Consider the following 27012-nt stretch of genomic DNA (forward strand, 5'->3'; position numbering starts at 1 on the left):
ACAGCGAGCGATACCCCCCCATAACACCAGATGCTTTGCCTCGGCGTGTTTGTATTTGCCTGTCAGGCGCCCCTTAATTGTTTCATCTGCTACAAATAAACACATCTCCTGTTGCATCTTTGTTTACACGCCGTTCGGCAACAAACTGCCGCGGCAACAGTTTGTTTGTGACGGCGTGTGGCGCGCAGCAAAAGATTAAAGGCGAGGTAACTAGGCGTCGTCTGGGTATGTTGTACACACGCCGTGGGGAATTTGATGTGCGGGGAAAGTTTGCAGGTGTGCGCCTGCAACACCTGCTCGCATCCGAATCCCGTGGAGAACTTCAGAAAGTGTAAATTACACGTGTGGAACGCGTTCATTCATCGCTAGGATAAATGCAGCACATTTATAGGTTTGTGGTTCGTGTTTGGACCTCAACGTGTGTCCTCGTGTCTTCCTTACAACTGCTTTCATAGGGACTATTTCTTCGGCAGTAAGTAGTTTCAAGGGAAAAGATGGGTTGCTGTTATTTTTTTAATGGAACATGGAAATTATGGAATGTTGAGAAAAGTAAAGTGAAAAATAAGTAAAACTTAACACAAGCTACATGAAAGCTACAAGCTGGTTACATTCATCTTCATAATGTACATAAGGGTGCCTGCAGAATGAGTTTTGGTGTGTTGATCCCTGTAAGTTTCAATCAACAGATTACTAAGCAACTGAATTGAAATTCAGATGAAAGAAATGGTAAGAAATGCAGTTTTGACAGAGAAACATGAACATATCCGTTTGATATGCTTTACCTTTTTATAGAATTTTACAATAAAATGCTCTGCCTTTTTTGGAGAAGAAATTCAAACTCAGAATTTGGATATTTGCAATAGTAATGAGGTAATGATACGAACTCAGAAATATTAAACTTTTCCTTAACTGAATGAAGAAGCTGTTCTCAGAGGAAAATGAGGTGGGGGGTCCGCCACATATGAACAAAGTGAAACAGAATTAAATTGTGTTGTCCTCAATGAAGATCTGTCTCTTCTGATTAAAATGTCATAGTGCACCTTTAACAGCAGCTGTTGTTGTGATGGTGGGTGGGAGTTGGTTTGCCGGGTGGCAAATGTCACTTTCTCTGCATGCTTAATGGTGCATCTGGGGCGAGCGAAGGTGGCTCTTACGGTGGGAAGTGTGATTCCCCCCCTCCAGATTCTGTTTTCTCAATCATTCATTGTCTGTCAGGTGATAATTGACACACTATGATGTAATTGGATACTTTGTTAGATCATGGTCGTTCTGTTGATGACTGTATTATCTGTCCTCCCCTGTCTCTTTCGTACCAAATAACTTTAAAAACACAAACAGGTTTACACATTTGAGTCCTTAACTCAGAGTTTTCACAGTTACATATTCAATCTAGTGCATTGAAGCCTGACATGAATAGTTCATCGGCGCTTATTAATACTGTATGTTTGCTCTTCTTTAACAGAAAAGTCCCGGGGAGCCATCTAAACAAGCCGGCTCGCACTATTTGAAGCCATTTGAAGGCAGTCATAGGTGCCTCTTTGAGACAGAATGCGAGAGAGAGCGAGAGAGTCAGCAAGGCGCAGAACAAGTGAGGAGGAGGAGGCTTCAGATCGGAGATGCCACATCTCATATGTTGCAAGGTGATGAAGTGCAGATATCTGCCCTTAAAGAATATGTGCCCTGCGGACATGTGTGAGATTTATGTGTCTTTCTTCCTTTTCTTTCTGTTTTTTTTCCCCACCCCGGTCTCAAAAATTCAAACGTGGTGCAACAAAAGGCGGTATGAAATATCCCCCCCCCCCCCCAACGAAAGAATATTCGAGACGATTGAGCTTGCAGGTTAAAAATGTATATGCAAATGCAGGCTACATTAGAGCATGCACAGGTTGTTAATAAATTAACACGTGGCAGAAATAATTCAGTTTAGCGTGATAATTCCTGGGTGCGAGCTGTCAGCTGTCGCATTGTTCTGGATAGAAAGTGACGCTGAGATGGCAACACGAGCAGTGAACTGTGATGTTTTAGTGTACCTTGCTCTTCAGTCTCGGCACTCTGACACAATAACTGCCTTTTGCTCGCCTAGGCTCTGCTATTTTCTGTCATTTCGGAAGAACAAAAGGTTTAATTAAGGATGCCTCTCAAAGAGAGGTTGACACTAAGCATGCACACACACACATATTATCCCAGAAGGGGTTTGTGTTCGTGTGGATACATTTTCCCGCTAACACACTTCCTGTGTTCGAGCACAAGATGCATCTCAGCCCCGACTCAAGTTTCTTTCTTTGGCAAGTTCAATTTCCCCTTTCCCCTTCAAAAACATTCATAATCGCCATCCAGGAGCGGTGTGAGAGAAGCGTGAGTTAGTAAACGTTTCCGCTCTGGTTGCCGCAGTTGCTAAGCCGCTGATTGTAGGAGGGCATCTTGACGTTCCAGGCAGGGATGCTGCATGACGAGTGCACTTCCTCTCGTCGCCTCATCCCCGAGATTTGCATAGCAGGAAGCCAGGGAGCTGACACTCTGTTTATGTAGCTCAAGGTGCAGGGGATATGTGAGGTGTCAAGTGACTCACAGTCAAGTTTTTAATAAGTGCCATTTGTTCAATCTGCTGTTTAAACACTCCCGTCGCCTCTCAATATCCTTAAAGACTGTATGCCTCGCTATCTTTTAATTAAGTCTCGGGCTAATGTGCCACTTAATTGACTAATCTGAGAGATTTTGTTTTCTCTAATTTACTTGAAAAACCATCGTCAGCTAAGCTTTTTAATATTGCCGTGATGAGGGTGGATACTTAGTGGATGCCTCAGAAGTGAGTGCGATGGGTAGAGGGAGTACTTGAAGGGGAGAGAAACAAAGTAGCGTTAACTCCTCCTAATTCCTATTAGGTCTGACAGCAGGCTGATAGCTAACTAGGCCATCATGTCGTCCTTGTTTGCGTTGTTTTTTTTCCTCACAGGTGTGCTTGCAGATCTCCTTAGCGAAACTTGAATTTGCATGTAGTTTCTGATTGCACAGACTTGTATCAAGTACTCTGGGTGAACTCGGTTCATGTTAGCAGCTCCGTGCGCCGCTGTTACGGGAGAAATGCCTTCGGTGGCGGGTTATGAGGAGGGAAACAGAGGCCTATTCTCTGCTACAGTCAAGTGAAACAAAAGGCTAATTCAACAGTAAATTTTTCCGGCTGCCTCGCCAAACGTTTGCATAGGAACATGTCAGAAGTGGGCCTGAGATTCCATTCAGTCTTCCAATATGCTGTGTGTATGTATCATTTGGCAGATGATACTCAGATAAGGGCAAAGTGACATCATTTTCCCGACTTAATCCACTTATTTCGTACTTCCAAATCAGGTTTCCGTTGTGTTCTTGATTATAAGGTTAGCTCGGCGGCTAATGAGGACGTGGAAGGTCACAGGTTTAATCCACGGCGACAGAAAACGTCTGAACCCCCTACCCTCTGGCATGCATGCGCATTAGAAGTGACCCAGCCTAAAGCGTAGGCTTAAAAGTTAAAACGTTGAAAAGTGGCGAAAAAGCTGCGGCCGGTTGCATGTCAGATTATCATGTGGACAGAAGCAGTCGGCCCGCGGAGATGTCTCGGGGAGGAAACGCGAGGCCTGGCCCTGGTTGTCGTGTCCCCACATGCAGGGGCTCTGATTGAATGGAAAAGCAGCGTCAGGAGCAGGGTGATAGGACAGCAGAGTGAAAGGCCTGTAAACAATGACTCACCCTGCGAGCTGGCCTAGCGAGGGAGGAGGGGAAGGAAGGAGAGGAAGGCAGCCAAAAACTAGTCCAGAGTGTGTGTGTGTGGCGAGTCAGAGAGAGAGAGAGAGCGAGGGAGAGAGAGACTTGAGAGTGTGCAGCCACAGACAATCAGGCCTCTGTCAGGAAGTCCCGGCAGGCGCAGGATTTGACTCTGCCGCTGATAGACACAGACACACATACAAACATTTACAATTACCGCAGAAGCCTGCAATTGTATGTGGAACAAACAAATCCTTTACTACATTCATACACACATCATTTGCCAACAATGCATCACAAGCTCGCATACACACACACACACACACACACGGAAATCCAATAAATAATTAAATCTCCCGTGGCTGCCCTCAGAACTACAGTGATACATTAATTGGGCAAAATTAGCATGAATTAAAGCAAATAAGTGTAACATGTAATTTATTACTTATCAAGCGTAGTTTAGCAGAGGAAGGCTCCGATTTCCCCCAAGATTGCTTTAACAGCTATAATGCATTTCTTAATTTACTCTGTGGAAAATCAATTTTTTTCAGAGTTCATTAGGCACCAATATGTTACAATGCCGCTCCCCTGAGCACCCCGCTACAAAAAACATTATGCAAATTCCTCGCCAATGCATCTGTATGTAAATAGCAAACCAAGGCCGCAGACAATTCTCCATGGGAAGCTTTGTTAGCGGGCCCCTTTGTTTCGAGAGCCTGAGCCTTGTTCATGATAGTCTGGAAATTAGGAAATGGCTGCGTGTGACAGGTGAAAGCAAACATCCGCTCCGTTCGCCTCTCTGACTGTACCTGACATCGATTCTTGTATAATTTGACCAAACTTTTGTTCCGCAAACGGTGCCAGTCTTGCCAGTCTCCCTTTGGAGTGTATATATTTTCGCTTGTTTGCAGTGGATAGCATTACACTTTCCCTGTTAGCATTTGTATATTCAAATCGTGCCGTGATGGATAAAGCGGCTGGGCTCTGCTTCCTCTGTGGGTGCCGTGCCGTGCCGTGCCGTGCCGTGCCGTGCCGTGCCGTGCCATGCCTCCAACTACAGAACCTCCTCTTTTAAAACGGGCATCTCATGTCGTAAACCAGTTATGGAAGCCACAACATAATCCCGCCAAGCTCTCAGTTGATCAGCAGTTTACACTCAGCTATGCAGTTTTCCATCCCCAAGGTATAATGCTCACATACCCGTATGGGACTCGGAGTCTCAATAGAGGCCATTCAGTGTACTTCAACAACTTCAACACAATATTGTTGCCTAAACTTCTATCCAGTCAAGCTGACAAATGGCACGATGTTATCCACTGTAATGACTTGATGGTTTTGGACATTGTGGGAGGGTTACATGTGTAAACGGACATAAATCTCATGATGTGTAATCACAGTGAGTTGTTAGCCCCTTGGGCATTTGTGTGCACAGTACCCTGCAATTTTGGAGTTGTCGAGAGAGGGCTGAGTAGGACTTTAAATACGCTTCTTTCATGCCTCATAAACACTGCTCTGATTGTAGAAAGAGCGTCGCTTTGCCACGCAATGCTCAAGTGACAAGAAAAACAAATGTGGAAGACACCCACCAACATATCCCACAGAGTGGAAAATGGTAGCCTACACTGTGCACTACATACAGCATATCCTCAGATTTAGTTATTACCATTGAAGTTTTATCTGGAAATGGCTGCATTGGCTAATCACTGGATAATTTTTGACATAACATAAACATAATTCCTTTTCAAAAACCTGGCACCCTACATTACCCACAGTACAACTTAACCGCTGACTGACATGTCTGCAGGTAATTTTTCAGATTACTTGCAGCTTCTCAGGGAGCCGCAAAAGGCTTTGGCCACAAACAAGTGTAAAACTGGTGGAGTTACCCTTTAACGGACAGTTCCACCTGTGGTTTTATTGCCATGATTCAAATGTCCACTGTAAAGAATGTCTGGAGAATTGACTTGCGTGTTATCCACAGGCAGGGTTTGCTTTCACCCATTTTGTGGAAGGTCATGGATATAGATCTAACCAGCGCTGAATGAGTGAGTCACTGTTGCTTAACTGTCTTTCACAGTTAGAACACAACAACAACTTTGTCTCAGCAGTCGATATGCAGCTGTCAATCAAATGAAATGCCGTTGCAGTGCTTCAGGGCTCTTGAGAAAGATGGAGATGTTTGGTCTGGCTGGCTTAGTCTGTTGTGCCAGCCAGTTTGTTAGGTCACACGCTGTGTTTCATGGTGTTTTCCTGTGCTCCTCGGATGGTTTCCGAGTCGGTAGGTCGGTCCTGCAACTTCGCTGCGTTCATGAGCTTTTAAATCATGATGTGGGAACAGCACTGTTGCTACAAAGCCGATGTGTTGTATTACAAAGAGACTGGGCTGGTTTGCTGAGTTAATGCTAAATATGTTTTCAACCAAATACCGTATTACAAATCAAGTAAGAAAAGGAATGATGAAATTTCCCTGTTGGGAACTAATTTTTTTTAACTAATCCGACACCACATGAAAGCGCTATCACAGCCAAAGTTTGAGACTTGCAATTTAGTTGTCACTCTGTTAGCATCCGGCATATTAGCATGCTTTGTGTAGTGTGAAGAATATCCGTCACCACTGTCATCTCTCCTGATTTGGAGGTAAAAATTACCCAGTCTGTTAATGATTCGTATTCATCTGTTGATTTATTTTCTTGCTTTGGGCTCTGTGTTACTAGGATACAGTAGTCAGCTACATCATGTCATCTGTTTTACTTGGCTACGAGCCACACTTCATTGTGCTGCTCAGTTTGGACTTTCTGCTTCTCTGTGAGAGTATCTTCCTCTGTTTGACCTCGTTTTTCGATCATCTCGTCGCGTAATGTGTGTTCCAGGGCTTTTTCCCCACCACACACAATTCCGAACTTGTAGAGAGAAAAATGTACCCTGTGTCTCCCTCGCTGTCTATAAAGCCTGCTGCTACGCTGCAGCCAAAACACCGCTTCACCTGCTTGGCTTGGACTCTCTCCATGAAGTAATTCTCACAAAGCCCATAGGCCATGTCGACCATATGGCGCTACATAGTCTGATGAGTTGTACTACACAGCATACATTCATGGCGGTGACTCGAACAGGAACTAATTAGTACAGTCTCTGGAAACTCCATTTAATCTTTAATTTCAGTTAATTGAGTTGTGTACATTAGGACTGTTTTAAAAGGAAATTTCTCTGTGAGGGTTATACATGGCGCTGGGTGTCTTCAGAGCAGATTAATCATTGGAAGCAGTGGTAAAAAGTAGGATAGAACAATTATGTGTGATCCTGCTGCTCTGATTACTCTCATTTAACGGTTACATGTTTCTATTTTTTATATCTTAAGAATTAAAAGCTTTTTTGAGCTTATGTGAACACGGAAATTGACAACAACTCTGTCTCTTTTCTGTTTATTTTGCATTTGTTTGTCCGTGGTGCGCTCGCTGCTTCAGTCATTATGTTCTCCTGGGTTGAAGTTTATTGTTTACCTCGCCTTAATACACTTTTATTTCTGCAATTAGGTTTCACCTCAGTACACACCAGGGAAGTGGTATCTAAGCAACCCCTGGCATAAACACACACACTCCCACATATACATGTCCTGGCTCGGGGGGTCTCAACTGGCTGTTCTCTGAAGTCACACTCTCACTTTACTAATGGCAGGAAAATGTGACAGTAAAAAACACACGTACACACTTCTTCAGAACCACGGTGAATGCCATCAGACAGGGAGCAAAACACAGAGAGTCAGCAAATATTAGTGTGCTGGCATGTGTGTTGCTTCCTTTTTAAACCTCGTCATTTGTCCTTCCTGTGTTCCAGTATGTGTCAGATGACTGCTGATTGTGAAAGAGATTCAGATTTGTGCCAGTAGTTTGCTTTAATTGGCTTTATGGTGCCTGTGTAACACTCATAAAAACCTAGGTTATGTAAATACTTAAGTTTATGTTACAGTTTATGAGATTATAGCATTGATTTCTTAATACATCAGCAGTGTTTCCACTGAATTCCAAAGCAAATGTGGAGCAAGCTTTTGAAATGTTGCCAAAAATTGCAAATTAACCAGGCAATAGAAAAGTGTATTTCCATCAGAGATTGGAAACAATAGATTGAACTGGTAGCAAGACCGGCTGTTTGGTGCTGTTTAGCATCTAAAATGGTTGTGATGTTTTTTGGGTTTTTTTTTCATGGATGAAGCCAACGCATTACTTGGTGTCATCAGTCCAAATGTAGCTGGTGCAGCCACTGTTGTTGCCACTGTTGCTCAGAAGGCCACCTCCAAGTGACTCACCTATCAGAGAACCATTTGCCACCGACAGACATCCCATTACCGTGTTTTAGCAACTTAATTTCCACACCACGTCCTTATCTTAGCTCTGTTTAGCTTCCAAATCTTGAAATGTTGTCAGCTGGCTAGTTGTACAGAGGAAGCTAATCTAAGAAAATACAGTAAGAGTAGAAACTTCTTCTTCCTCCTCTTCTTCTTCTTCTTCTTCATCGTAGTGTGAAACAACAACCAACATTAAAGAAGTTTTCTTTTTTTTCCTGATTCGCTACATCAAACTATGCAAAGAACATACTGATGAAAATACAGATATTGTACGTTTAGTACATCTGCAATTTCTTTTTTAGATATGTTTTTTCTAATTGAAGTGCCTGCCAGGTGTGATCTTGTTGCCAGTGCAGGAAGGAAATAGAAAAGATGGAGCCATTTCCGATTATTGTCTACTTTCCAGAGAACAGATACCGTGCAGTGGAACAAAACATAACAGGCACTACAGTAAAACCCTGTTTTTTCCCGACCTCATTATTACTGCTCTTCTTCCCACATTGCTGAAGACAGCGATGAGCCGCTGTCCCACTTTGCATCCCACAAGGCCCGCGTCTCATCGTACACAACTTAGCGTGCAATGTACGCTGTGTTTGTTTTCAGTCGTGTTTGTATATCGTAACTCTTTGTTTGAATTAGAGGCATCCAACGCTGTTCCCTCTGGGGAAACATCAAGTATTAAATGCCATTCCCTGGCATGCTTGTTTGAGTAATTTACGCTCAAACGAATGTCGCAGCTCGTCTCCAGGTGGTCCTTCCTGCCACATCTCCGCGTGCGAGCCGACACCGCTTTTGATGGCTCCACCTGAGAGATTTGCCCAAATGTGTCTGCTTTTTTCCCCAAAGTGGTTCCCAGAGTTTCCGCTCTGGGCTTGTTTACCAGTAAATGTTTTTGTGATTCCCCAAAGCAACACAAGTGTTTCCGTTTTCTTTTCTTTCTTTTTTTTTTTTCCTTTTTGTTTCAAGGATCGCAGCATTTATTTAGTTTTTTTTCCGCGTCTTGCTCTCCAAAAAGGGCAGAATAGTCCGTCAGTAAACAAAGTCTAGTTCTCATTAACCTCTGTTTCCCTCTGAGAAATCCACAAACAAGTCGGGTGCCGTACGACCTCAAACAGAACTGTACATGCGCACGCACACACATGCACTCGTGTCCTGAAGAACAATATGGAAATATTCGTCCTTCCTCCCTTCCCATGCTTAGCCCTGGTGCTCTAGCCGTCTGTTTTGCCTAATTGCTTTAACACTAGCCTGGCATGCTAATTGCACTGGGCCCCCTGTCACCACATCATTTACATGGCCTGCTTGATTTGAAATTTAATCTGCTTGAAGGGTTTGTGTTTCATGCTCACTTTAAATCCTAATGCTCTGTGGGATTGAAAGCAGTTTGCATTATTGAGACTGTAAAACAAATCCTTGTGTATTTGTTTGGCACCACATTCTTTTATTTTAATAACAGACTTTTCTTTGTTATTTTTGATAATAAATTGCCGTTTCTGGTTCGCAAACAGGTTCAGTCATAAAACGAAAGAAATAAAAACCGAAAAAACATGCTCCGCTCCAAATAAAACTTTGTAATGCCACTTTAGTTTGACCTGGTGATTAAATCAAAGAGGAAAATTGATGAGACGGTGGGCAGTACCGTGTGTGGATGCTGGGCAGAGGAAACTTGTGGATGAGATGGGGAGCGCGGGGTGTGTTGGCCGGCCCTTTTTACTGCAGATGGCCTTTTTGATGTGGAGCTGAAAGAGAGTTAGACAGACAGAGACACAGAGAGGGCTTATACAGTGTAGTGAGCTCACATGGCGCAATTCAATCAAAGGCCAAAAAAGCTATTTCAATTTCTTAGAGGTCGGGCCCGTCCCAGTTCTCCACTCGCGGGCTGTTTCCTGCACTTGTCCTCCGCCCAACCGCAGCTTCTCCTCTAGAACCGGACCGTGTGATGACACCTTGAAACTCTTCATTTTCAGGGGCTTCTTTGTCATCGTCAGTGGAACATTTTCTTTTTGATTCGTGAAATCAAAGTTCCAAAAACAAGCAGCAAGACTGAACATGTTTTTAGTTATCATTTTCTCATAGTTTTTAGTCTGTTTGCACTGATGTAGGCTCATGAAAATAACTTTTTACGCCTCATAAGAAAATGAAAATATTAAACATTAAAGGGCCAGTATGTAGGATTAAGTGGTATGTGGCCGTGAGGTTGCAGATTGCAACTGACCGAACATCCCTTGTCTCACCCTCCCACACGGTGGACACTCAAACAAGAAAAACGTTACTGCAAAGCCATCGTTTGGTTTGGTCCACTCCGGGCTACTGTAGAAACAATAGTTGGTGCAGCATGGTGGACTCACTCCCTGTGCAGATACAAAAGGCACATTCTAACATAAATTGAAAACTTTTATAAATTTGAAAGTCTGGCTCGTGTTCAAATGGAGTTGATGACCCCTGAGTTACAGCCACAGATTCAAAGTCTAGTGCTGTCTGGAAAACATGCCGTCATCGGGATTATACAGCAATGCAAGCAGACAGGAGGCTACTTCCAGCTGTACACTGATGCTGAAATGCTCCGTGGTGTAGTTCATTGGGTACAAGAAGTCTACGACGGGCAAGCTCTGCCCCTTTGCTGCACCACTCTAAATATTTGCCCTTTCCCCAGACTGGGCTCCTGTCCCAGCCATGACTGGGCCTCGCTTGTCGTGCCTTTTATTGGTGTAATTTTTTGGAGATCCGGCCCGTGTTTCCGACTGTCACCTTTTATAAGGTGAGCGCAACTCCACAGGGGTGCGCGCTGACCTCTCTGAGGCCAGCTGAAAACTCTCAAGGAGACCTGACAACACCAGAGAAATTCAAAGCAATGCTCATTATCCTCAGTGAGGAAAACAGGCTACTGAACATTCACGCACACACAATGGGGTGCACTGGGAGGGTAATTTATGTGAAGACGGCACCACAGATGAACTGGATTGTGGTATCGTGCTTTTTTGAGAAATTAAAGCTTTTTTTTTTAGTGCGCGCCTTATTTTTTTTCTTTTCCCCACACAAGTTCAACCAAACAGAGAGAATACAGTCAATATTAAGTCAATTATAAATATTTATAATCTACACATTTTAAAAATCCTGTCAATCACAAAGATGTGGGGGATAAGCTCACAGCAGCTGGTTGGTCCGGATGTGATTTGCATGCCACACACAAAGCCTCAGCTTGCCATCCCCGTTTTGTTTTTGACTTTGCATGCCTGCTTGTTCTCAGCGCAGATTAAATATAGAAGTTTTGTTCTCGTTGAGGATAGATGTTTTTTCTTTTCCCCTCCACTCGCTCGCACGCACAGACACACACACACACACGAATGCTGGCGGGAACAACACACAGAGGCAGTATTGACGCCCGATGCTGATGGCGATTCATTATTGAAAAGGAAATCGTCTCAATATGACTGGAGTTTGTTATGGGGGGCTTTGTTCTCGTCATCTATATTGCAGGGCATCTTTGTCAGTCAGCACTGTGAGATCTGTTTCTTCTCTCTGTGTTTGTGTGTGTGTGTGTAGCAGAGAAAGAGTTTTTCCACTCTCTGTAGTGTTTGTCAGTGTTACTGTCCTAATAACTAACTGCCTTATTTTTCAGTTGATAGAAAACCGGTACTGTTCGGTTTAGCCTGGCAGTTGGTCTCTGATAACATATGCTCTATATGTCTCTGCTTGTCTGAAAACACAATGCCGGTCCTCTTGAGTCACAGCTCCTCAAAGGAGATTATTTTCTCGGCTCTTCTTTCTGTTTTGTACTTGTCCAGCATAGACTGACTGCTCAGTGTGTCTTGCTGTGGTGTGAACCTGTAACCCTAATGCCTCCAGTCACGAAAACCTTGTCATGTGGGTACAGACGCGACCTGGTTGGCATTCCTGATCACATTTCAGTTACATGTCATTGTTGACATGCATGCATGGCACACAAAATATGGAGGAAAACATTCATTTTGCAGACACTCAAGCCGCGCCTGAAAAGGCTTTATCACTATTTCATTGATTATTCTCTACAAGATTAACATTTGAAAATGCCGGGCTCGCTACAGTGAGCAGCGGTTTAGGATTTTGGACAGTTATGACTCTATTATTTGGCTCCATCATTTTTTTTGGTAGCACATACTGCATTTATACTCAGGAAATGACAATTTTGAACTGAAGTTTCCGTCACAGCAGTTCTGAACTCCTCTTCCAAGACAAAAAAGACAAAAAAAATACAAACCTGAAAAGCTCAAACTTCAATGCTGAATTTGTAGTATTGTGCTGGACAGATCGACCTGATCACAGATCTGAAACCAAGGTTGCCATGAAAGTAAAGTTCGGGCATTGTTACCTTTGTATTTGGATCCAATCTGGACATAACTTGTAACTGAACTGATCAAATAAACGTAGTGGAGTGAAAGCATAAAGTAGCAGAGAACGGAAATACTATGTTAAAGCGCAGGTTCTTCAATATTAAGTACATTACTTTAGTAAAGATACTTTACGTTACATTGCATCATTGATGTGGAGTCACATGCTGCAAGTCAAATAGAAGCTTTATTGTCCGCTGTGTGGGAAATTGTTTGTGGTGTACGACTTCACCGCACAGCTTTAAAAGCAAAGCAGAGGAAAAATGGTGCAGACACAATATTAACATTCAGCATGATTTAGGATACATAAATACAGTTGATATATAATAAATGTAGTATAGCTGCTGTCTGCTGACTGCATAATGTGTATTCATGTTGACTGAGAGGCCATGCCACAACATTTTTTCGCTATATAGAAATGCACTAGCTGCACTTTAAAGCACGTGATAATGTAGTGCGATTGATTCCTCTCATGTGAATTTTTGTGGCTCATTTCCTTTCGAGATGTGCGTCAAAACCACCTCGGCAGTCCTCTCGGGACTTTTTCCAACCTCTGTCGCAAAATGTTGCAGCGAGCATCTGGAAACAGTAACCGGCTAACGTGATCAAAACACTTTGCGTCATCGTCGTGTCGAAGAAAAACAAAGTCTGAAAATATCAAACGGCCCCCCTAATTTAATGACGTTTGTGGAACCATCTCCCAAAGTCACATTTGTGCTCTCATCAACAAGCCTCTGATTGTCACTTTAGCTTAGCATCCACTTGATTTCATAATTTATTCAGAAGTTAGGACGTGTCCCTGCACGCGCGTCGGTGTTTGTGTGCTCGCATGGGTGGGCGAACCGACAAAGTGTCCCCTCGTAAGAGTGCTTGTTGTGTGGCATTCTCTCTTGATTTCATGCTTTGCTGATGGAAAATTAGGCGCTGGCGTATCGCTGCATGAAGAGGAGGAGGAGGAGGAGGAGGAGGAGGAGGAGGAGGTGGAGGTGGAGGAGTGCTGATGGTTGCTGTTATTGCCTCAGGACACTCTCCCCGACAACAAGAAAACTAGAGCGATGAGGAGGGAGGGAGGCTGTGTCACTGGCTGCTAATGCACTCTAAACAAGACGATGAGACACATGGAATCCCCAACGCGACGCCAAGGAGCCTCAGAAAAAGAACGCATCTCTGTCTCTCTCTGTCTATCGCTCCCCCCATCTTTTCATTTCTCTGCATTGTTGTAAAGTGCAGTTATGAGTCTGGCATTCTGAAACATTTTTAAAATGTACTCTGTTGTGGTTTTGAATGGCATCTAGGAGTGTTGAAGAGTTCATTTGCATTTTTTGTCTTGTTTTTTTTTTTTTTTTCTTTTTTTTTTTTTTTTGCCTGTCTGTTGCCCAATGAAGCTCTGAGGATAAAGTGCTTAAAGGACTGCAGGCACTTCACTTGAGTTGTTTGGTTGTTCAAAGATACGCCACAGTACACCGCTAGTTGAAATGCAGCTCAGCCCACTGTCAGACGTGTGAGGAGCATTTTGAGGCAAAAAAAAAAAAAGAAAGAAAAGTTCTAATCCCACTCTGTTATGTAAGCGGAATAAGAGCCTTGTAAATTGTCAGACGCCTGTGTTCATCATGCCACAAAGATCAAACGATAGTAAAACTTGTTTTTTGATATGCAGTAAATTCAAAAGAGTAGATTTTTGTCAGTGACACCCTTTATTGTTATCTGCCATTTCAGGAAGACAGTTCATCTAAACTGCACATATTTCCTCTTACCTGTTTCACTATTTGTCCATCTAGTCTGTTTTGTTCTCGGCTCGAGGACAGTTGGAGAAAAATTAAATCTGTGTTCCTTAAAAAATTAATAATACAAATGATCACAATTTACCCTGTATGCAGTTTGAGGTTACTTATCCACACGTTTACAGAGTTCTCCGTTATAGTATAATCATGTAGGTTATATGATTTTTTTTTTTTTTTTTTTTTTTGCTGCAATACCACCAGTGGCCACAGGGCAAAACTGGAAGCGGGGCTGAGTGGCTCTGTCACATCCAGGGCTATAATAGATTCATGGCGGTAATCTGAGCTGGTTAGCTTCGTTAGCTAGCCTCTTGTCCATGAGTAGATCATTTATGAATTTTTGAATTTTTTTTTTAATTCATTTGTGAATTTTCAATCATTGGTACGAATGAGGAGATTAACTTAGCCTTGACTTTCTAGTAAGTAGAAAAATGTGTCTGTTGATTAACATCCTTCATTTCTTTAGGCAGCCTTTAATAGTGATTTTTGTTTTTGTTCATTGACCACCATAGAAGAAAGACAGACTAAAGCAGAGGCCCAGTTTCATTAAAGTTCCTTCTTCCGCATCATCTGGCCCTCTTTGTTTGCCCCGTGGGAGCAGTAACTTCCCACTCACTGTGATCACTGTGGTCACGGAAAAATCCACCATACATGGGCTGCATTCCCGTCCGCGTACGTACGGCTGTGTGCCTGTCTGCATTGATGTGCATGTGTCCTGGAAAGTAGTAAAAAAAAATCTACACGGCCTATAGTGTAGCTTCACCAGCCAGTGGCCCCTGGGGCTCGGCCTCTGGTGTTATGTAACAATGTGGGTTTTTCCGAACATGTAATCCATCCTGGAAAAACTATATGAATCCTGGACTGCGGTATTTAATTTGTTCTGTAATCCCGTATGTCTTCTGTGGTTGTATCGTTTTTGTCACACTGTCTCATATACTGAATTGTGGATACAATATCAGTGTTTCCCGCAGGGTTGTCATCCTCGTTGATCTCTGATGTTATTGAAGACGTGTTGTTGACATCTTATTTATCGACTCCAGAAACTTTTTTTTCCTCCAGGACTTCTAGGACTTCTTTAGGCTATGTTTCAGATCGTCTGTCCAGTCTGAAAAGATGCACGCACGTGCTGCATCACTGAGGCAATGACCTCTAACTATTGCATAGGTCAGTAAGATGCTCCCAGAGTTCGGAAATAATCGAAATCGCAATTGTTTGAAAGCTGCATCAGCAAGAACACCCGGCATTGTGTTGCCAGAAATGCTGAATTTGAACTCTCATAATGAGCATTTTCAGGAGCACAACAAGCACTCTACAGTCATAATGACATACAGTAGAAGTCAGCGCTTCACTCAGTGGAGTAAAAACATGGCGCTCTAAGGGGGATTTTTGTTTTTTGGTTCCGCGCTGAGACTGGTGGTCAACAAGGTCTTAAAGGGGATGAAAACAGTTTACTCATCCACGCAACAAGAAAAGAACAGAGCAGAGGGAGTGCAAAAGGGTGAGGTCTAGATTTAAAAGTGTCCACAACACCTGGGGCCACTCAGCGCACTGACGCACACAAAGGAACTCTGGCTGCCACATCTGGGCCAGTTTGCCATCACAAAGGCCCGAATGAGCTGAAGTCTCTCACTGCATTGGACTTGATGTCACGTGCAACTTTTGTACATCTCGATCTACAATGGACTACAAGTTGAGAAACAAGGCTATGAGAGGAAGCAGAGGAAAGGAAAGAGAGAGATGACATAGATACACTGTCCATTTAACAATAGGTCATCCCTGTTCTTTTCTCTTCCTCAATCCAGAATCCTGTAATTGAAGTTAGGGCAAGTTCAGGATCTGAGATTAGCAATCTTAAGTGTTCGGTCGAGCACTGCGCTTTTCCATCTGCAGCAATCACTGAAACTCTAATATTCTATTTCCACAAAGTAATCACTGAGGAAGTTAGGGGAATCGAACTCATTCCAGGCCATCTGAGTCCACAGATAAATCAATATTCACAGACAGAGCCTAATATTTGGCATGGGATAAGACTTTTTTTTTTTTTTTTGTATGATCTCATAAGCAAATGGCGCTGGAAAGGACTTTTGAGGATGAAGGGGAAAGACATTTGAACCTCAAAGGCACGGTCCACCACTGTGAGCCGAGACTTAATTACAATGACCTTACAACAGGGCAGTAGCCTAAAGCCACGCATTTAGGCTAACCGAGTGCCCCCCCACCAGCGCACAATGCACCCCCTGCCGCCATCAGACCTGATAAATGAGTTCTGTTCCTTGATTGCTGCATCAGGGCCGAGAGCAGGAAACGGGTGGGGGGGAAACGGGCGGGGAGGAAATGGGGAAGGGAGGTGAGTGGAAGTGTGAGAGAGAGAGACTAAGGAAGGAAGGAAGGAAGGAAGGAAGAAAGGAAGGAAGGAAGGAAGGAAGGAAGGAAGGAAGGAAGGAGAACTGGGGAGAAAGTGAAGTGATGGAGATTTGTGCCTCTGAGGCCTTTTCGTCTTCACAATTTGGTTAGTTCTGTTGTCATCTCTAACTTGTATGATAACCTGAAAATGGACGTAGTAAGTATCTAGGGTCAGTGTATTATTACTTTTAGATTATTATAGATAAATCATTACTTGGTGGAAGTAATTAACGAGGGTGTTGTGCACCACTTGCAAACATCGCTCACTAGCTCCCCTAGTGGTCAGAAACTCCACAGTGTAACTTTAAGAAACATCACCCGACTTTACAAAGACATTTTCTGGCCACTGCTGCTGGAGCCGCTGCTCATCCGATAGAATATACATTTATGATTCACTACACCTTCAGGCTGCACACAGAGCTGTAAACAAGCCATGCGTCAGTTTGTCAGACTCTGGATAAGCAGAGCAAATCCCTCACACACTGCTTTACACCTAAAGATGAAATTGTGTATGTCTTTATGATGATGTCATTCTCTTTTTCCACTATTTCTCATTCTCTGTGTATTAGCCTGTAGCACCAACTTGTTACAGAACTACACTTTGTATAACTTAGTTTATCCGGTCTAAACCAGTGGATGGAAGCACCCTTAATTCGCATTGTCTTTTTTTTTTTTTTTTTCACAACTCAAAAGTTTGCTTTAAAGTCGCTTGACGGTTAGATGGAATAACAGCCAAGAGCTACATCAAGCAACGCAAGTTTGTGTTACTCCCTGAAAAGCTGCAATAGATGCATGAGTTTGACTTGAGGGGAATACTATGTAGATTCAGACTATTGTCAGTGACGTCAGGTGTCCTTTGGCCCAGTTGAAGGTCTGTAAGCTGATCCACAAAGTGCCCAACCGATGCTCAGCCGCACACACTGTAACTTATTTGGTTTGCACCAGAGGCTTGATTGACTCGCTTTGAGAGTCAAGCATACTGTACACACACGGACACACATGCACGCACACACACACGTTGACAGACTCCCAACATTTTTGCAATTTGCATTCCGTACTCTCTCCATTACTCTCTATTTCTAAGAGTCACTGGCTGCCACGAGTTGAACTTGGTTTTTGATTAAGTGTTTGTAGGTAGCGCCTCGGGCCCCGTCTCTCATAGATAAGAAGCCGTAATCCTGGTGTGTGTGTGAGTGAGTGTGTGTGTGTGTGTGTGTGTGTGTGTGTGTTATTGTGTGTTTTCCAGAGGATTCTGTGGCTGTCTGCTATGGGACTGAGAAGCAGTCTAAAATGCGTGAATTTAATTTTGCCGTATTTTCCCCAGCTGGAAAATGAAGCGTCATTAACTTCCTGTCCCCGCTTTTTTATTTTCTGAATGAGGTTTTTAAACGAGCCCCCTTTTCTCTTAAGTCGATTACATGTCAGATTTCTAATGACAAAACAAATCAGGAAATTCAACGCAAGCACTTAATCTCATTCATCATCTCTATTTAAGATCAAAACATCTGATGAGTAGATTATTTCTCCCTTTTTCCCCCCGAAGAGGATCTCTTTTTCCGAAAAAAACCCCTTTTAGGAAGTGTTCCCATGTTTGACAGCATGCCAGTCTTAACAAAGGGGAAATGCTGAGTTCCCTTTAATAGATGTATATTCATTTTCAAATGAGTTGATTAGCCAGCACAATGTCATTGGATTCAGGGGCCCATTACACATTTATGATGGTAAATTACTGAACATTTACAATCCAAATGAAATTTCATGAGGAGGGGATATTGAAAAAATGGAGGGAGAGAGACGCTTTGCGTTCATCCCTGTAGCCTTGCCTCATTGCATCTCTCTTCCTCTCCCTCCCTCTCTGCCTCACTCTCCCTTCCCCTGTCTCCCCCACTCTCTTTTCCTCTGTCTCTCTCTGTCTCTCTGTCTCTCTCTCCAGCCTTGTCTGTTCTCGCTCTCACATATCACATCAGTGCCCCCTGTGGTCCAACTGGGCATCACATAAAGGCTTTGTGGCTCTGTGAGTGAACGCAGCTCTGTCGCTGACATTTTAGGTAGTGTGTTTTCACGCTGCCGTTCGAAATAATACCGGCAAGTTCCACAGGTAAGCTTGCAGGTAAACATACAGCGACGGTGGTTTTTACTCTGCGACAGTGTGGCGATGCAGAGCGAGTGCGGTGAAAGGATGGATGTCTGGAGCTGAGGGGGCTTGTTCCCCCTTCTGTCTTCAGTGTAGTGTTACATGTAGGTTCAAACACCCTATAGATCCCTGAGCAAACACCTCTCCTCTCCAATCAGCGCTCTGCACTGCACACCCTGTCACTGCGTCCACATCAATATTTTATTTTGGCAAATTTGCGGTGACACGCATTAGTACAATTAGGGGCAAGTTTTTACTCAGATTCCCATCTTCTACATGGAGAGAAAGTGATAAAGGGAGGCTGAACTCCCTCCCTCTCTCTCTCTGGTCTCCTCACTCTCTCTCTATGCCTCTCTCCCTCTCTCTCTCCAGCATGGCTGGTTCGTTCCTCAGCCCTCCACCTCTAAATAATTCATCATCCAATCAATCATTTTCTCTTTGTTTTGGGCCCCAGTGCCTGAGATGAAACGGCCCGCTGCCAAAGCTGCTTTGCCTCATCTGAGGCCTGGAAAACATGATCTGCTGCTGAGATTACAACACACACACACACACACAGGCACGCACACACACACAGGCACACACACACACACACACACACACACACACACACACACACACACACACACACACACCCCGCAACACATCTGTAGTGTTGGTAGCACATATTCACTGTTGGGAGTCATACACATTCATACAGATAAAATAGACACATGCTGTGAAGAGTTGAAAGATTTTTACATTTTACTCAAAATGACAGCAGATGATTTGACCGGAAGTGAAGCCTTTGTGGCCAGAAATCTCATAATTTCGCTACATTTAAAGATGAAAAGAAAATAGAGTAGAAAAACAAAATGAGTAGCTCAGTTTCCGATCAATTCTTCGCATGTTATGTCCAGTTGATTGTCAGCTGTCACTCAGCTGGATGTGAGTCATAAACTGCAAGAAGTGCAATTATCTTCCTGTTCTCTGTTCTCCTTGTTGTGTCAAACAGATAAACTGGGCGAAAATTCTTGCAAAATACTATGTGTTTCATTTTTTTTGCTGTTTGCCTCGACAGAAAATGGGTTAGTTTACACATTTAGGTGTGTTAAACGCTCAACCTTTTTCTTTTCTAATGGCATTCCATTGTAAGGGAGTTCAGTAGGAGAACACAGGCTGTGTGTCTGATCTCCCAGTTGTAACACTCGGGTTTGGTTAGCTTATCTAAAGGGCCTGTCTCCGCCTTAAAGCCTGTGTGGAGGCAGCCTTAATAGGGGGAAATGTCTTGGACAAGTGATTTGAAGATATTTTGCTTCATCCCTTTGGAGCGCTCTGCAGGTGATGCCGCGAATGTCTCCTCCGTTTGATCTCGAACAACACAGATCCGCTATTGAGTGATAGCTTCAAATGCATTAAGAGTGAGACCCTACGTGCCTGCTCCCCCTACTCGAGCTACATCAGAGGAAACTGACATCTATTATGGTAAAGAAAAGACAAGTGTTTGAAAAATTCAAGTACGCACATTGCAGAAGTGTCAGGATTTTTACAGAGTGCAATTCTTTTTTTCTTTTTTTTTTTGTTCGCTCTCTTTTTTTGTTAACAAGGTGGTTTTAAGCCAACCATGTCTATATGAACTCTGTGGGATAGAGCATGAAAGCATGCTGCTAGCCTATCATGGTAATATTTTAGCCCCCTAAAGAAGTCACCGCAGGTCCCTCGTGTCCTTCTAACAAGAGGAGATTAAACCCTGAGACTATGTGCTCAAAGTCGAAGCAATTTTGTCAGCTCACGCGCCGTCCAACTTTTTTGTCATCAAGGCTCCAACAGTTTCTGTATCTGATCGTATTGTCTGCTCTCAGTTGATTCACAATGAAACATGGCAAAATCAAGGTTTTAACGGCTTTGCATTTGTCTTCTTGAATGCACGTTTCTGAATTCTGCAGCTTTCAACTGTATTATTTTGCAGGACATCGGTGTAGCTGATGAATTTGAATTTTGAAAGACAATCTAGTCCGATCATAATGTGAGCATGGGTATGGATTTGTATATTTGATGAAATGTCCACAACTGCAGCCATTATGTGATTAGTTGACTGAAAGGAAATCAGTGGCCAGCTTCATCAAATTAGTCATTTTACTAGTTCTATCTTCTTAAATGTGAGGATTTGTTGCTTTTCTTTTTCTTTTATGATGGTAAATGAAGAGTCTTTGGGTTTTGGACTGTTGGTTGAACAAAAGGAGCAATCTGAAGACATCTCTTTAGGCTCTGGGAAATCACACTACGATTTGTTACTGCACCTGATGAAATTTTTGTGCATGTGTGACCAAAATAGTCGCAGACTTAGTAATCAACTGCTTTCTTAATACCGTTTATGTTTCCTGTTTCCTTCAGTTGATCTTTAGTCAAACCGGTAACAACATGTGGTTGATGGCAGCAACCAAGAGTTGGCTCTCTTGCTCAGGAGCATCAGCTCTTATGATCTAGCATTCCCATTTAGCAGTGGTACAAAAGTGTGATGTGGAACTGCTTGCGGTGCATCAGGGTTTTACTTTAACACAAAGGTGCATTATACCTCCTATCTATTTGGTTAGCTGTACAGTGCTATCTCATCACTCCTCATGGTGACATTAGATTGAACATAACTTGTGTTTTTGTCTCATAAAGTTCACGGTCGACCATCAACGTGGATAGCCACTTCAGTTGATATTAGAGATGCTAATTTTACTGTTTAAAAGAAAAATTTAATCGCTTACCCCTGAAGCCTGAAATGTAGATACTCACTTTTTCCTCGGCACATGAAATCTAATAGCCTTGTTGAAATGTGCCGCGGGGGACTCACATACACAGTAAACGCATGTCTGAAGTCTGATAAATAGCAGAGGTGGACGCAGAGACATTAACTGTGAGTGTCCTGGGCACTGTAAAAAGACAAACAGCTTTATTTATCAGACTGGCAGGAACGCATTATCAAGACAGACATGGGTCCAGAGGAGTAAATAAAACACTGAGAACATTAAAAAAAAAAAAAAAACTTACAGAGAGAGAGGGGGGGGGGGGAGTTAAAGAAAGACGCTGTAGAGAGATGGATGAGGAGAGAGGAAGGAACGGAGGTGGGATGCGAGGAGAGCGAGGGGAAGGGGAAAGGCTGCAAGTGTCAGACGGAGAGCTGAAGGATCACCCAGGGCCTAGTAATCATGCCCCGTAGGGCTCAACGTCAAGCAGCTCTGGTGTGAATGAGCGATCACACCTACCTGCCCCCTGTTTGTCCCTCTCTCGCTCTCTCCCTTTCTCTGTCTCTCTCTAACACACACACACACACACACACACACACACGCGCGCACACACACACACACACACACACACACACACACACACACACTCAATAACGCCATGTGCAGCAAGTGCAATATCTGCCCCTCTTCATGAAATAAATTGGCCACCTACCAAAGACAGCAAGAGTCAGATTACCTCCGGTGAGAAGTCAGCTCCCGCAATTATTGTTACAGAATGTGTCGAGAATCTGTTCAAATATGTCATTCCAAAACACGGCCTCAGCACCGCGCGGCCCCTGAATTGTAAGATATTTATTAACAATTACGAATTAATTGGAGAAAATATTTGGTTCATATATGTCAGTGTAATTTAGGCGGCAAAATGTGATGAGTTCTTGCTTTTTATTAGAATATCATTAACCCTCTTGTAATTAACCTCGTTCAAAAATTAACCACGTTATTATCAAACCAAGCAAATAATTGAAGCAGCAGCTTAATTTATAATTTGACAATTTGCTACCCCCCTTTTTTTTCCTCCCGCTTTCATGTATGCCTTTAATAAAAAAAAAAAGAAAAAAGAAAAAAAGAGGGAAATGGAGAGAAACATTTAACAGCAGTGACTTTAATGAACGTGTGGCACGGTGAAAAGGAGAGGCAGAATTATCTTGCATTAATGACACCTGTGATCCGTCCTCTTAAACTGGACCGTGTTCCCCCAGAGGAAGCCCGACCCCCCCCGCACGTACACACACACACGCACACACACACACACACTCACACACACTCCGGGAAGGAGTGCATGAAGCTCGGCCTCCTACTTTCTCCAAATAACAGACAGAGGCCACGAGGGAATGGAATGGAGATTCGGCCCTGGTGGGTAACACTACCAATCCTATGTATAGGTTACACAGACCAAGGTCTGGGTGTCAAGGCTCAGCTACAGGAACGAGGAGGGAAGGAGGATTCGAGTGGAGAGAGGGTGGATGTTAGATGGAAATTTTTTTGTCCGTTGAGACGATATTGTTGTCCACTTGGATATGTCAAATGTGTTGTGGCAGCTCATGTAGAGCCTTATCCCTCAGGGTCTGTATGCATGCAATTGGCCCTCTGAGCTGTCATCCCAATGCATATCTAACAAAATGTGCAGGTTCTGTATTATATATGTCTCTTAAATCAGCCTCAATATGAAAAAAAACTCGGTACTGCCCTCTTTCATATGAAAAACTTAACTGTTTGGATGAACTTGACTTATACTGCAAGCATTTTTGAAAAGTAAAAGTGCGAGAGGCACAATGCTTGAGACAGCACTGGACGTATCGAGTGTGTTTCTGGAAAACCGACGTTAAGTTAAAAATGGACATCTCTTGTGACAACTTTATGTCTGTTGAGGTTGATTTTTTGAACAATGCTTTGCTTGCGCTCTGGATAGGTTTAGGGACAAACACTACTTGGTTATGTTTAGGAAAACATCATGGTTTGGCTTGGAATACCTGTTTTGTAATAACGCCACCACCGCCCCCCCGACCTCCAGATGTGAAAGTCAGCCGATAAGCATTTAATGTCAACATGACTTTGAGGTGAACGTCGCTATAATGTTGCAGCTGGGGAAGGCAGAGCTTTTCACTTTTTTTAATGGCTTTATATAGGCTACTGCTGGTCAGCTTATGAATAATATGACATCATGTTTTATATATTGATTGTTTTTATTATGAATCTGCAAAGTAACTTCTTACCCAAGTTATCAAATATCATTTTGTAGAGTGAGAAGTGCAACATTATGTCTCTGAATTGTAGTGGATTGGAAGTGAAAGTTGGAGAATATTGAAATGCTCAAATAGAATAGCTCAAGACTGTACAGTACAGTATTTGACTAAATGTCCGTTTTACATCTGGAGGCACCTTCAGACAGCGATGTTGACTTTGCCGGCCTGACCCCGACTTGCCCCCACCTCAGTTGCCAGACATCAAGGAACCCCAATCCCTCAGAGGGTGGGAGTGGCTGCCCGCCAAATCTGCCTCATCATTGACCTCGATGGGCCGCCACCGCGAGTCTTCAGGACAGACGTTTAACTGCCATACAAAACTCCACGGCTCACTGCCTATTCAATCACTCATGTGACAGTTAACGGCCCGCGGTGGCTAATGATTTTCTGTCATGTTCGGGCTACGCTGCGGAACCGGAGGATTAAATATCGGCCGACGATGGACACATCAACCACTACAATGGCCCCTGTTCATCAGCCGAGCCTCACCCTCTCCTGTTACACCCCTGAAGGGGAAGTGAAGTATGGGGCCACCTTGCGATGCTCACGGAGGGCTGGTCCGTCATCATCCTTCTGTCTTAATACTGTATGCTTCATGGCCTTTGGGGGTTTTTAGCCAAGTTCTTAAGAATCTTTACATCAGGCTGGGAAATGGCAAGTAACTTTCTGTCAAGACTTCTCTTGGTTCGGAGAGAGAAAAAGTTGGGAAAACACCATGCATCAGGTGGCTCAATTATGAGCCAAGTCCCACTCAACTGTGAACTCCCTTCAAGTTTCAGTGGCTCGGTCACTCTTGCATTGTTTCTTTCATTAGGAGTATTCTCTCTCCACAGCATATCTTCAAATTTCCCTGGAAAAATATCCTCGGCTTTATTTTTTTTTTTTGCTTGTGTTGCAGTTGTACCACCTTCTGCAGGGGATGTCAGCCGTCTGTGTGTGTACACAGGGATTTTGAAGTTCCAGGCCACTCGCTCTCTTGCTCTGCAGGCCCACCTCGCTTCCCTGTGTTGTGTCTGAACATGTATCTTGTATTCATCCGGGCTACCTTCCATGGCTCTCCTCCTCTACACATCAACATTGTTTGCTGGACGGGCATCTCTGGCCGGAGTCGTGTGGAAACTTGGGAGTATTTATTATTCAAAGGCCTTGTTCCCTATGCTGTTTTAGCAAGGGGGAGGGGGTGGGGAGGGAGCAAAGGTGTGTGTTTTTTGGTAGAGAGAGATGCCGGGCTGACACAGTGTCACTGACAGGGAGAGCTTCAAAATCCCACAGTCGACTTCCCCCCCATTATTTGTTCCAGTCCGGGAAGGCACAGGCAAGATCACACAGGGAACAGTGCTGTGTGTGTGCGTGTGTGTGTGTGTTTGTGTGCACTCAAGTGTGTGTCCTTACTTGGCATTTGTACTGTGTCTGTGTGTGGGGAAACGTGATGTGCTCTTTGCATGAGCTGGTGCACGGTTGTTGGGCGACGGTGTTTGTGTATGTATCTATAGGTCGGGGAAGGGCCGAATGATCGCACGTTGATTTGAGAGTGCATACTGTGTGCTCGGAGAGGCTTTCACTCACCTGTCATATCGCGGTTTGTTATTACTGGCCTTGGCAGGTTAGGCCTGAGAAGGCGGCTTTTATTGAGCCGGACTGAAAGTTTATTCACAAAAAATCAATCTCATTGATCCGTTCAACTCATTTGTGGTTTACACCTATCTGTATTTACCCAAAACATCGCATTAAATCAATGAAATTAATCACTCTCTCATGTTGTCTCTGCGCAGACACACACACACACACACACACTCTTTCCCTTTGCAAACAGTCATAATGAACAGCGCCAAGTGTCTACAGCCTTCAGTCCTCCCTCCATCCCACCAGGCAGGCCAACTTTGCACACTTTACATACAATATTCATGCCATGTCTGAGGATGAGGATTCACGGTCTGGTCATCTGAACAAACCCTGGCAATCACTGATTGTCTCTTGTCCTTATGAAAGGGAATAATTCTTTAACATGCGCCAAGACTGTTCAAAAACAGCCTTTTTTGATGAGTGACACTTCCCGTCCTCCGGATGCTTTTTATGTGTCAAACTCATTAATAAAGCAGCACCCCGGAGAGCGAGACAGGGGACACATGAAGTGTGTGCGCGAGTGTGTGTGTGTGCATAACTTTTGGTGTTTGAATTGTCAGGTGCGATTTGGGGACTCTGATCTTCACACAACAAGGTTCAATCACACTAGTTGTAGTGCTATTTATCGTTTTTCTTCTCTGACAATCTACCGGTTTTCTTTCTTTTTCTTTTTTCTTTTTTTCCCCCCCTTTTCGTCAAACACTGAATATTAAAAGAGTCAAAAGTAAGAAGTGGAATTCCCTGCAGTGAGGTGTGTTACCCGCAAAAGAATGAGGGGGAGTGAGGGTTAAAAATGACTGTAGATGTGTTCTATTAAAAAATAATTCTGTTATATATATATTTCTTTTTTTTTCCTTCCCTGAAATGTCATGTGCAGCTCACTGTATCCGTTGGCATCTTTTGTTCGGTATTTTTCTGTCAAATAGTCAAACCGCAGCTTGCACTGTAGCTCATTCTATCGCAAACACAAAAGAACATCATTGCAAATTTGCTTATCAATGTGTTCTTTCAACATCTGTCCCGTTGCTTTGTTATAATTTCCAAGAATCAAGTGTGTGCGGTTATATTAAAGCATTTAAATGGTAATCTTCGGCTGCCTTTTGTGTCCACGTTGCCAGAGTGTGCGTGCCTGCGCGGTCGACTCAGCTGTTCGCCCGTGTTTAGGCTTCTCCGGCGTCCGTATTAAAGCTTAATGCACTTCCATTCTAATAAGGCATGGGGGTTTTGATGAATGCAATGAGTGCATGTTTTGAACTTGTACAATATGCACAGCAGCATCTTATCTGTGTAATGCAAGAGTGTTTATGAAGCCTTGAGGTACGAGAATGTTTTCTAAGTGAGCTCCTCTCTGCAGAATGCGTTTTAAGTGCCCCGACACACACAATGCACACACACACACACACACACACACACGCACTCCCGCAGACAGTCACGCACAGTAATTTAGAACTGTAGGCTTTTAATCAGCATATTAAATGTGTCAACTCATAAAGTAAAATGCTGTAAATGCGTTCAATATTTATGTTTTCGTATTTGTCAACCCACATTTCATAACAAATTCATGAAAAAAGCCTCTCACACTGCATGCTGGGAGAGGGCTTTGTGCAGCGCATACA

General features: G+C 43.5%; 1 protein-coding gene across 6 annotated transcripts in view; it reads left to right on the forward strand.

Annotated features, from left to right (window-relative positions):
• Positions 1 to 27012, forward strand: part of mdfic (MyoD family inhibitor domain containing) — a 150263-nt gene that overhangs the window by 28862 nt on the left and 94389 nt on the right. For 4 of the 6 annotated variants that reach the window (XR_005078851.1, XM_037121371.1, XM_037121375.1 and 1 more), the window contains exon 5: positions 1464 to 1640. Coding sequence is in view for 5 of the 6 variants with exons in the window: in XM_037121371.1 (XP_036977266.1) it covers positions 1464 to 1640 (177 nt within the window). In the remaining variant the exon portion in view is untranslated. Of the gene's footprint in view, positions 1 to 1463; positions 1641 to 1777; positions 1918 to 24671; positions 25519 to 27012 lie in introns of those variants that run through there. The other 2 variants (XM_037121372.1, XM_037121373.1) reach the window with 2 other exon arrangements.

Source organism: Acanthopagrus latus, chromosome 14, assembly GCF_904848185.1.
Source record: "Acanthopagrus latus isolate v.2019 chromosome 14, fAcaLat1.1, whole genome shotgun sequence".
Lineage (NCBI taxonomy): Eukaryota > Metazoa > Chordata > Actinopteri > Spariformes > Sparidae > Acanthopagrus > Acanthopagrus latus.